This window comes from Chinchilla lanigera, unplaced genomic scaffold (genome assembly GCF_000276665.1).
Source record: "Chinchilla lanigera isolate Chin_1 unplaced genomic scaffold, ChiLan1.0 scaffold00070, whole genome shotgun sequence".
Lineage (NCBI taxonomy): Eukaryota > Metazoa > Chordata > Mammalia > Rodentia > Chinchillidae > Chinchilla > Chinchilla lanigera.
In genome coordinates, this window is record NW_004955471.1 from 8786664 (window position 1) to 8798628 (window position 11965).

Consider the following 11965-nt stretch of genomic DNA (forward strand, 5'->3'; position numbering starts at 1 on the left):
AGAGCAGTGGCTAATGCTTCACTAGCCTTTGGAGATGATTCTGGATCAGGGCACAAGGGTTGGACCGAGCCAAAAAGAAGGAGGAGCTTAAAGCTGCGTGCAAAATCTGGGAATCTGACTAGGCACATGTTAGAGCCAGGATGAGGAAAAAGAGACGGGAAAGCCATCCCCACCTTCTGGTAAGGAGCCCCGTGACCGGCGCTGGCCACTCGCGGTCTCTACCAGCCCTGCAGCTTACATAAAGGGACAGGTGGAGCCCGAGAGGTCACAGAGCTGAGTACAGGGCTTGGAGCTCCGAGCTCCCAGAAACCATGAGTTGGTCCTTGCACCCACGGAGTGTAATCCTCTACTTCTCCTCTCTCTTACTGCTCTCTTCAACCTGCCTGGCAGTAAGTGTGCTGTTCCAAAAACATACGTTTTAAGTGGGAAGCTGAAAAATAAGAAAGTCTGATAAACTATTGAAATATCTATGTTTCTCTTTTAGTATGTCGCCACCAGAGACAACTGCTGCATCTTAGATGAAAGATTTGTAAGTTATTTTTATGTGATTTGCTTTCTGCCTTACCTGGAGAGGGAAACAGGATAGGAACAGTTATTTTACAAATAGCATGTGACACTTTAAAGCATATAAAAATATAGTCGTGATTTCACTTGTTTTATGACCAGGCTTGAAGTAGGGCTTTTATTGAGATGCGTAATCACTTCATTGCTCTTTTCCAGGGTAGCTTCTGCCCTACCACCTGTGGGATTGCCGATTTCCTGTCTACTTACCAAACGTCTGTAGACAAGGACCTCCAGATCTTGGAGGACCTCTTTCATCAAGCAGAAAACAAAACAACAGAGACCAAAGAACTGATCAAGGCGATCCAGATCAGCTATGACCCGAGTGAACCAGCAAAGCCAAGTGAGTGACTGAAGATGACTGTCTGAGGGAATCATCCAATAAATTATTTTGCGGTTGCTTTTGCTGCCGCATTTGCTACAGTGCTTTTCTGTCTCCTATCCCACACTGCAGATATGATAGAGACTGCTACGCAGAATTCCAAAAAGATGATGGAGGAAATCATGAAATATGAAGCACTGATTTTAACACACGACTCAAGTATTCGGTAAGTGTTTTGGTTTTAATTTGCTCTCCAAGATGGATTTAGTTTTTATTTATTATTCCTTGTTTAAGTGAAAGGAATCTTAGGGATTTAAAATTATTTTTATCATACCCAGTTGACATCATCTTATCTTTAATCCAGTGGAGGTAGGAATTTGTGTGCTGCAGACAAAATTCTCTTTATAAAAATGTCACCAGATTGGCGGTAAGAAATAAGCAAGTAAAGGAAGAAGGATATTGACTACTAAATTGCATTGAAAGTGGAGCAGAAAAAAGCATATTTGAAGAGATTGAGTTTAACAAACTGTTGCAAAACTCTGTGTAAATCGTGTGTACATAAGCTGCAGTCATGTGTCCTCCGTTTCTAAGGAAAATGTCCCTAGCTTGCCAAGTACTCGAACTCTTAAGCATGAGTCTTAGACACAGATTCAGTTTCTCTCCCAATGTTTTTCTTAAATCAAACTCACAGCAGAGTGAGAGACTGATCAGCAGTGGCTTGGCTTGTGGCTACTGATCCTCAGTAGACTCACAAGCGAGAAGCAGCGCAGGAGGGACATTTCCTCTTTTGGTGTCAAAAAGGCATTGTTACCGTTGTTGCGATTATTGTCATTATAACCAGCATTATTATAGCCATTCTTGAAGAAGACTGTAGTGCAGAAATTGTCTAAAACCAACTAGAGAAAGTGGTCCAATAGATTGTCTCCATTTCTGTATTTCAAAGAAAGATGTACGGGGGGCTGGGGATTTAGCTCAGCGGCAAAGCGCCTGCCTGGCAAGCGCAAGGTTGTGAGTTCGATTCCTGGTACCGGAAGAAAAACAAAAGCAAAAAACAAACAAACAAACAGAAAGAAAGATGTGCAGGTTTATGCATTCTAGTAGTTCTCTACCATCTCAGAATATTTGTGAGCAACTCCGTGGAAACTGCAGACACAGGCTCGTACTAAAAGTCTCACAGACCTTCTCCAAAGCAATGTAACTAGAAACACTAAGAGGAAGGAGAAAATGTCTGTTTTATTTAATGTACGATAATACCCCGTGTAAGTTACACCTCTCCCATGTAAGTTATAGACAGAAGCCCACAGAAGGATCCTCAGTAGACTCACAAGCGAGAAGGAATAAGGGTTCAGCACGCATGGACTACTGCTTCTGAATCCTCCGTTTCCTCTGAGCCAGGCATATCCCTCGTGTAGGTTCTTATCTGCCGCTCCTTATGCATAAAGTAAAAGGTAGAAGGACCACTGACAGTGACCTTTATTTATTCACAAGGACTTTGTTATTTGTGTTCAGAGTTAGAACCATATACTCTATTCTAGCTAAAAAGATTCTAAAGATTATATTCCTGTTTTAATTGATTTTGAGGAGGGGTTTCTAAAAACCTACTTAAATGCACTTCAATTTAGTGACATATTTTTAGTTTTATCGAGAAGGGAGTAATTTACCAGGAAAGGGTTCTTGAAAGAATAAGGCAGAAAATAAGAGAAAACAGAGAACTGATCTTCGAAAGGAATATCTTATCTCCTGTTATCATTCCATTTGTAGATTTTTGCAGGACATATATGATTCCAATAATCAAAAGATCATTACCCTGAAGCAGAAGGTGGCCCAGCTGGAAGCACAGTGCCAAGAGCCATGCAAAGACACAGTGAAAATCCACGACACGACTGGGAAAGGTGAGCAGCTGCGTCGGGGTGAAGTTCATCAAAAGAATGGAGTTGGGGTGCATTGGGACGGCTGGGTGGAGATAACTGGGAAAGCGCCCGGACCCTCAACCTGAGGATTCCAATGGCCCAGACGTTTCTTGAGCAGCAAACAATAGTTTGAAAACAAGGATGATACGAGAAGAAAAATACTTCTTTGGAGACGAATTATTTACAACAGGTTCAAAGCTCAGTCTTGAGGTTGGTACAGGCTTACCCAGATCTCAAACCACAGTAAGAGTTTCCCTTCTCCTTCTGCAGACTGCCAAGACATTGCCAACAAGGGGGCCAAGGAGAGCGGACTTTACTTTATCAAGCCTCTGAAGGCTAAGCAGCAGTTCTTAGTCTACTGCGAAATCGAGGGGAATGGCAATGGATGGACTGTGCTGCAGAAGGTAGCGTTCTCCTCGCCAGTGAACACCCCAAATGCTGCACTGTGCCCACCCTGTGCCAGATACCTTTCTAGGCACCTTGCAAACCTTAACCCTCACCCTAGCCCCATTGCTGTTACCCTCCCTTGCAGAGGAGGAAACAGGCCTGAGAGCTTATGGAACTTGCCCCAGGTCACACAAGTAGTAAGTAACAGAGTCAGATTTGACTCCAGTCAGTCTGGTTTCAGTCTGTGCTTTGACTCAAGATGGTGCTGGGAAGGCTGATGTAAATTCATGACAGCACAGAGTGCTTTAGTGACAAAGAAATAGAAGGGACCCGTTCTCCAGGTGGATTAAGATGGAAGCCTCCCCATTGTACTAACGTGCGGCCCCTGCCTAGAGGATGTAGCTGTGGCTCCTGCCCGTCTCCGGCACCCCCTGCAGATCTAGCCCCTCTTGCCTTCTGCCTCTTGCCACTGTTGCTGTGCCTGCCCCTCCTGCAAGGGGGCGCGCAAAAGGCAAGAGTGATTACTGCACCACAGCTCCAAGAATCAGTGTTACCTGGCCTGAGCTCCAAAGTCTGCTAGGCTCTTGTTAAAGACCTACCACTGACTTAGAATTTACCACATGCCAGGCAGTCCTTTAAGTAGTTCCTCTATTTCTCTCATGTAATCCACCCTGCAACCCTAAGAAGTTAGCATAGTTACTCCTATGTGATAGTTGAGGAAAAAGGGTGTTTCGCCTGAGGCCCTTGAGCTGGAAGTTGACAGAATCCTACCTTGCATATTTTTGACAGAACCTTGATAATATTTCCTGTATGTAAACTGATAATCTGTCCTCTCCTCTTGCTCGTGTCCTTGTGTGATTAGAGGCTTGATGGCAGTGTCAATTTCAAGAAGAACTGGATTCAGTATAAAGAAGGCTTCGGACATCTGTCTCCTACTGGCACCACCGAATTCTGGCTGGGGAATGAGAAGATTCACTTGATAAGCACACAGTCTGCAATCCCATATGTACTGAGGGTGCAACTCAAAGACTGGAATGGCAGAACCAGGTACTGTGGAGAGGAAACTTCTAACCTGTTGTGCTAGAGCTCCTCCGCACTGTTTCCTCTCCGCCTATCATCAGGGCGGTGGCAAACACAGCCTGACAAAAGCAAAGAACACATCCAGTAGTCACTTTCTGCAGGAATCAGATTAGTTCGTGGGCCATCCAAAGAGGTATATTGTTTCCATGATGGATTTGATTATTGTGGTGTAATTTATTTACCCTGGAAACATGTAGACTCATAGCTAAATACTGATCTTTTGATAGGTACCAGAATTGGGAATGAAATTGAATCTGATCTGATCCAAATAACTATTTTAAGAGGCAGGTATCGTTAGTAATCACAGTTTAGAGATTAACTTGCCCAGGGTCACGTTGCTGGTAAATCATAGAGCTGGGACTTGAATTTGGGTAGTTTTACCCTGAAATTCAGCCCCTTTATGACTCTCCTCACTGAAAAGTGAATTCAGCCTCTTCAGATTTCCTGTTCATTGATCACTCATTCTGTCACATCAGAGGTGGCCCGGAAATTCAGTCTGCTAGCTCCTTTGGTGGGCTAGAGCTCCCTCTAGGCTCAGAGATATTTGGGGACTATAAAAATAGCCGACCCTCTTCTCATGCTTATGGAAGAATGAGACATACTACATCTCCAAACACATAGGATATTTTTAAACCCAGAAAGTAGCATAGTCAGTAGACCTTCTTCTGTGAGAATAGCTCCTATTCCCAAGTACCAGGGAGTAGGAAAGAGGATAAATGTTCTCTGGGCATCTCTGTTCATTCACCAGAGCCCATTATTTCCTCTACTCTACCGAATTATGACTTCCTTCGCCATGTCTCCCAGAAGGGGGTCTCTCTCTCTCTCTCTAACTCCTACGCCGCATGTTTTGTGGACCACAGGGAGATGCCTTTGTTCCTGGGATGTCCCAGGAAACCCTCCTTCTTGTCACTATCCCAAATCCTTAGGAAAGAAAAGCCCTGTTAGGACCTCAGCTGTCAAGTGATGTGAGAGGCTAATGGAGCTGTATCTCCCCGTGGTTTGGTATATTAATGAGTGGTTACTCACCATCAGATACTTACTATAATCTCTGATGTATGCACTGCTGAACACTGGAGTGAAAGTAGAAACTCAGAAATTGGTCAGATTCATCTGTGCATTTTGATTTAACATTAGGCCCCAATAAGTAAAATATTCAAATAGATGAAGATTGTAGTTTTCACTGGGGTGCCTGGAAGGCGGGTAGCCCCATCCTAGGTGATTCTAATGAGCCCTAGACTAGTTTGTATACCCATTCTTCATGGCAGATCTGCAAAAAACGTTACTATTATACTATACTATCTGTTCTAGTCCTAAGAAGTTAAATAACATATTGCAAGCAGATCTGTCCTATAGAGGGAAGCTGTGAGACTCCTGAGGAGACCCCAGTATATGATGTCCCTATTCCTTACTTCACAGTACTGCAGACTACGCCATGTTCAAGGTGGGCCCTGAGGCTGACAAATACCGCCTGACCTATGCCTACTTCATCGGCGGAGATGCTGGCGATGCCTTTGATGGCTACGATTTTGGGGATGATCCTAGTGACAAGTTCTTCACATCCCACAACGGCATGCAGTTCAGTACCTGGGACAGTGACAATGATAAGTTTGAAGGCAACTGTGCAGAACAGGACGGATCTGGTTGGTGGATGAATAAGTGTCATGCTGGCCACCTCAATGGAATTTATTACCAAGGTACGGCATTCTTCCTCAGGTTCTGAATTAGTTTGTAGCACATATTTTATAAAAGGTAATGAATAGGGGCTGGGGATTTAGCTCAGTGGCACAGCGCCTGCCTGGCAAGTGCAAGGTAGTGAGTTCAATTCTGGTACCAGAAAAAAAAAAGTAATGAATAGATATAAAGAATGTGTAGTAATGGTAAAGACTTCAATTCTGTAGCTCTTTATTTGGAACCAGAATTGGGTAATGCCAAGCTTGTGCTTAAAATGGGCCCCTGTCTAGGACTTCCACCTGCTGCAAAATTCCCAGCGGCTTGTCACTGTGCCTGAAGTTATTACCGTCAGAGCTGGGACTTCGGGCTCACTCCACCCGCACCTCGTGTGTGATCCAGAGGGACCGACACTACTGTACTTGGGTCTGTTAGCGCATTAGCCTGGTCAGTTTCTCATGCTGTGTGTCAGACGCAACCAGCAAGCAGTGAGGGGCAGGGAGAGCTGGGCTAAGGAGCAGGGAAGTACTAACAAGGGCTGGGCTCCCGAGGCTTGAGAGGTGAAGCTGCCTTGAGGCTCGCAGACTCTTCTTTGAGGCTTGGGGAGGCCGTGGGTTCTGTAGGGCTGGAGCGGTTTGGGACACTGACTTGACCCCCTGCTAGTGGGGCCTCTGGGACGCACGTGGTATGCCCGCTCTGCTCATCTGCAGACCAGCAGCCTTCCCTCCTGCGGGCACAGTCCTAGTGACTGACCGGCTCAGAGTCCTCTCAAAGACTGCTTAAAGTAAACTTCTGGCTTCTACAGCACTTTTAACTGGGGAAATGTACCAACCATACAGTTTGAAAAAACTCTCAGGGAGGTTTCTGTGTCCATAAAACCCAGGGCTACCTCGCTGATAACCTCTAGTCCGCCGCAGTGTCAGGCTTACAGAATTACATGAGCTCTCCTGCTCAGGCACAAGAAAGCAAATCGGCCTCAGCTCTGCTTTGTAATGGAGCGGTCAACCTCCACTCCACAACCATTGTCGAAGGCTCCTCATAGTCTCTCCGACTGACCAGTACAGTTGTCTTGTGAGATGGCGTCAGACTGCCGGACCAGGAATCGTCGCTCCTGCTGCTCTAACCCATCTGGGGAAAGATGGTGCACAACAGCTGACTCCAGGAAGGCCAAGCACAGGGAGAGAGACCAAGGGAGACCTTTGGAGCTCTTGCCCTACATTCGTAGTGGTGTGAAGCATGACCTAGACGTAAGGGTTCGTTTAACAGTAATTTACTTTAATTATAAAAGGAGATCCCAGGAATCTTAGGGATATTTGCAGTTAGTGTGTGGTGCTGTAAGGTTGACATACCTGGCAATGCGCTTCATAATAGCTCCTCACACACTTTCTGAGGTACGGACACGTGGGACCAGCGTTCTGTACCTTGACCCTCTGTTTCAGGCGGCACTTATTCCAAAGCATCTACGCCTAACGGCTATGACAATGGCATTATCTGGGCCACCTGGAAATCCCGCTGGTATTCCATGAAGGAAACCACTATGAAGGTAATCCCGTTCAACAGACTGTCCATCGGAGAAGGCCAGCAGCACCACCTGGGAGGAGCCAAACAGGTCAGCCCAGTACACCACGTTGAGATAGAGTACGACTAAGTCGCGTGGCCCCGCGGAGTGGCCCCGGGAATGACCTCTTAGGGTCTGTTGACCCCCACAAGATGTCAGAAAGTTTCCAGATTTCTTCCTGTCTTTTCTTGCTGTATTTACTAATTTTACTTCTCCTGGAAGGATATTCAGCCCTAAACGGAAATTAAAACTACCTTTGCACTATGTTCCCGAATTACTGAAAGCTGAGTTATTTAACAATTGTTTATTTGAGAAGATAATACTTTAACTTATTTCTTAATGATATAAAAATAAACTCGTTGGCTTTTTTACATTGTTATGATCACTTGTCATTTTGTCATAATGTTTTTGATATAAGTTCTTTAAAATTTTACTAGATACTAATAAAATAGAAAATTTTAGAGTTTATAATAGTTTCCTATGTGTATTGTCTCTAAAGCATTCGTATTTAATTCTTTTACTACACAGAAAGAAGTATATCTTTTTAATACGTATTTTTTGTTATATATTCATAGGCTGGAGACGTTTAAAAGACGGTTTCAAAAGTGATTTGCTTTTTTAAAGGACTTTATCTGAACAGAGAAATAGAATATTTTTCCTATGGGACAATGGACTTTCAAAGCCTCACTTCATTCTAAGAATAAACCAAACTCATGTTGAAAACTCCATTAGCAGTTTTATGCCGGTGATAATTTATCTACGTGCATTTCAATAAACATTGTGTTTCCTAAGACTAGATACATGGTATCTTTCATTGGCAGTTGAAACCATCATTCTTCATCAGTTCTGTTATTACGATGGGGACGTCATCAGTGGAGCCTGAGCTCACACTTTATTCCAAACATTGCACCTGACCCCTGGGGAATAGGGGGACACAAAGGAAACAGGAGTCACAGCTTTGGCCCTCCCTGGGGTAGAAGGCGTCCAAGGTGCAGGGACCCAAAGGGCATTCTGATATGGGCAGAGAAGCACACGATGCAGTCACATAACTAAGAGGCGTGAGATACTCAGGGCAGCTGGAGGCAGACTGCTGCTGAGGACGCTCCAAGCACTGGCCATCATATGTGGCACTCTGAGGGGCCTGACATAGCAGAGAGCTTTAGGTAACAGTCTTTCCACCCTCTCACTGTTGAACTGGGAGGTGAGCAGAAGGTAGTATTATTTGCCTTTGGAACCAGAGTGATTCAGATTCTAGTAGCTTGGGTCCAAAAATTGCTAACTTTCTAAGGAGCAAGTAAGTCTAGGTAACCTGGCATCAGGTGGCCTATGTACAGTACTGACTTACTTTTATGAAGGAAAGATCTGCTTATTCCAAAGTCCTAAGCTTTGGCTACCGATTCTCATTGTCTCCGCAGGTTTTCTTCCCAGTCCTCACTGCCTATTTCTCAGGAGTCCTGATTTTAAGATATCCTATAGAGGAGATAAAGAGAAACCAGCAGAGCACCTTGTGGTGTGCTCCAAGTTCTTGTGAGGCACTGGGAAGGAGCCTGGGTTCACTGTTTCCTGCATTCACTTGCTCAAGCACCCTGAGCGCTCATTCATTCGTCCATTCAGTGCCGTCTGCCAAAGGCCGTGGCGGTAGTGACTGCCATGCTGGGTGTGGGAGCTCAGCGCACCACGCCCTCAGCACCCTCCTCTCCCCCAACCCTGCATTTTCCTCCTAGTTCTCGTGCTCCCGAGTCACTCACCCTCCAGTCTCCTCTTTCTTTCCTTCCCATATCTGATTATTGATCGAGCCTGTCAAGTACTTATCGTGTCACTTCCTTCTATATCCGTGGCCACCACTGGAGTCCAGGACATTGGCAGCGGCCTCCTGCTGTTCCTTCTCTTGGATCCTGCCTTCCCTGTTGCCACCTTGTCAGGCTGCAAACTACAGTACTTCTGAACTCAGAATTAAGCAGGATACCCTCTGTGAATCTATAAAATCTGTTCGGGGAGCAGTGCATATAATCGCTCTGTATGTTGGACAAGCCAATGTTTATTGGGGAGAAGGGACTCCAGATTTTTCTTTGAATACCTCTGTGTACTTTGACTTGTTACAATGAGCGTATTTTAATGTTGTAGTCACTTACAAAAGCCAGATAAAGATAGATTAGTCTCAAATCCCCACTTGCCTAGTTATAAATATCTAGTGGTGAACATCAAGGGGCTACTGTTTAAGAAATAAAAATCCTTCCAGACTGAAGTGGATCTTGTCTTCACAAAGTAGGAGTTAAAAGGACTGTCTTCATAAATCAATCTAATACCTACTTTTCAATGAAGAGTTTGAGTCCTCGGAGAGACAGATCATTTTTCTTTACTGCTCCAATCAGAGCTAATTCTTGCTCCACTCTTCCTTTCGCTTTTCAAGGGCAGACAAAGTCATCTTACTGCAAAATGGGGAGACTAAACACAAAGCTGAGGTGCAGGGTCTCACATTTTGATAAACCTACAAAGGAACTTGCAAGAAGTAAGGGACTAGAGTTGTAGCTCAGTGGTAGAGCACCTGCCTGGCGCCTGGCACTTGGGAAGGCCCTGGGTTCTATCTCCAGCACAACAAGAAACGAAAGCAGACCTATAATCCCAGCACTCTGGGAGCTGAAGCACAAGGATCATACTAGGAGCCCTGCTTGGGCAACTTAGAGACTTAACAAGAACCTGTCTGGAATGAGAAAGGAAAGAAAAGGGGCTAGGGATATCACTCAGTGTGCAGGCCCTAGCTCCAATCCCCAGTACCACAAAGAAAAAAAAAAGAAAGTTCTGGTGCCAAGATTTCAAGGCATTCTGCTACAGGGTAAAGCTCGTAAATCAACAGATGGGAATAAATACTTATTAGCTAAATATCAACTTTGGAAATGTTTAAAAAGTTGACTTCTAAAATGTTGTAGCTTTAACACTTGACTCTGAAATGTTGTAGCCTTTTGCAATTCCTCTTAAGCTTAACAGTTACACTTCACAGGTTATGTTTCGGGTGTGTGGTTAGGTTGAAAGCGAGCAGAAAGGAAGAACTGTGGTATAGAGGGCATGCTCGAGATCTTTGAGGATCTTCAGCTCTTTCACTCTGATGCTAACCAGTTACAAAGTAGCCAAGGGGTGTATACTAGATACTTTTGGTTTATTTGATGAGAAGGGTGAAAACCAAAGGGCACATTTAACCCTGGGGAAGGCACGTCTGCCTGATGATTTCTCATTAGTTAAATGCTGAGAATGAGTGAGTAGAAAAATGTTTAAAATAGTAACGTGAATCAAAGTATAAGAAAAAGAAGTTGATGAAAGGGACTCAAGGTGGAGAAAAGATTTTAATTTCATTTGCCTCTTTGTGTGTGTGCATGCGTGTGTGTGTGTGTGTGTGTGTGTGTGTGTGCAGAAGTTGACCTAATCATACTCAAACCCCATTCTCGTGGATCTACGCAGGGTCAGTCTCTGTCTCTGCGTCTCTGTGTCTCAGTGTCTCAGTCTCTGTCTCTCTCTGTCGCTCTCACACTGGGAGTGAAGCCCAGGGCCTTCGCACTGACCTACATCACCAGCCTTTTTTATTTTTTACTTTGAGACCAACTCTTGCTGAGTCCATAAATTACCCCGACCATGTTTGAACGTTTGAGCCTCTTGATCCTCTTGCCTCAGCTTCCCAGAGCTCTGAGATTACAAGCATTTACCACCATGCCCAGCCTAGATCAATCTCTTGATTGATTGTCATTCATTTCCATTTCCTTTCCTTCCCATCCTCCCCTTAATAAACAACCATTCTAAGAAGTTGAAGATGTATTTATTGCCTTGCATTTGTGTTCACCATGCATTTGTGCGTACGAGTGTTTTTAGATTGCAGAAGTTGCGCTGAGCTTTGTGTGTCAGTGTTGGAATGCTGCGCTTGAGTTCACTGTCCCTGGTCCGAATTCAGTGCAAAAGGGTAGGAACTAGCGTGCAGAGGCTTTGTGGTGTGACATTTGTTCTGATTGCATTTATTAAAATGTAATCTTGGGGCTGGGGATTTAGCTCAGCGGCACAGCGCCTGCCTGGTAAGCGCAAGGTCGTGAGTTCGATTCCCGGTACCGGAAAAAAAAACAACAACAATAAAAAAATGTAATCTTATGTCTTTTGATTGTAATAATAAAAATTGAGCCTAAATTTTGTATATCCTTATTTTGTATCATTTCTTGAGTAATTATTCTTATTGTAAAAGAATAGGTCTGTGAGTGAAACCTCTAAGAAAATTGGTCCTTTGCCATAAATACTTTGAGAATAACTGCTGAGGTCTCTGCTGTGCTCTTTGTTGCACCGTGCCTGGGCCTTGAACAGGCTCAAGTGCTCCACTACTGAGGTACACCCCCACTCCACTTATTTCTCTTCTTATTCAAGTTTTTATTTTTCCCTTTAATTGTAACTTATTATTTATCAATATAGTGTATCTGTGCTTCAGCTTTTGGGGTCAGTAGCTTTCCT

General features: G+C 44.3%; 1 protein-coding gene across 1 annotated transcript; it reads left to right on the forward strand.

Annotated features, from left to right (window-relative positions):
- Positions 1 to 246: 246 nt before the first annotated feature.
- Fgg (fibrinogen gamma chain) lies at positions 247 to 8284 on the forward strand. Its single transcript, XM_005400931.2, has 10 exons — positions 247 to 389; positions 485 to 529; positions 721 to 904; positions 1016 to 1109; positions 2645 to 2775; positions 3064 to 3197; positions 4043 to 4227; positions 5677 to 5954; positions 7368 to 7537; positions 8062 to 8284. The coding sequence occupies exons 1-10, from the start codon at positions 312 to 314 to the stop codon at positions 8074 to 8076; spliced, it is 1314 nt and encodes a 437-aa protein (XP_005400988.1). The 5' UTR covers positions 247 to 311; the 3' UTR covers positions 8077 to 8284.
- The last annotated feature ends 3681 nt before the right edge of the window (positions 8285 to 11965 follow it).

What these genes read in the sequence shown, in the direction of transcription:
- Fgg (XM_005400931.2), top strand. Translation starts at nt 312, where the DNA reads ATGAGTTGGTCCTTGCACCCACGGAGTGTAATCCTCTACTTCTCCTCT. An exon ending in GAGTGAACCAGCAAAGCCAA is followed by an intron (nt 905 to 1,015) that starts GTGAGTGACTGA and finishes CCCACACTGCAG; the next exon opens with ATATGATAGAGACTGCTACG. An exon ending in GACTGGAATGGCAGAACCAG is followed by an intron (nt 4,228 to 5,676) that starts GTACTGTGGAGA and finishes CTTACTTCACAG; the next exon opens with TACTGCAGACTACGCCATGT.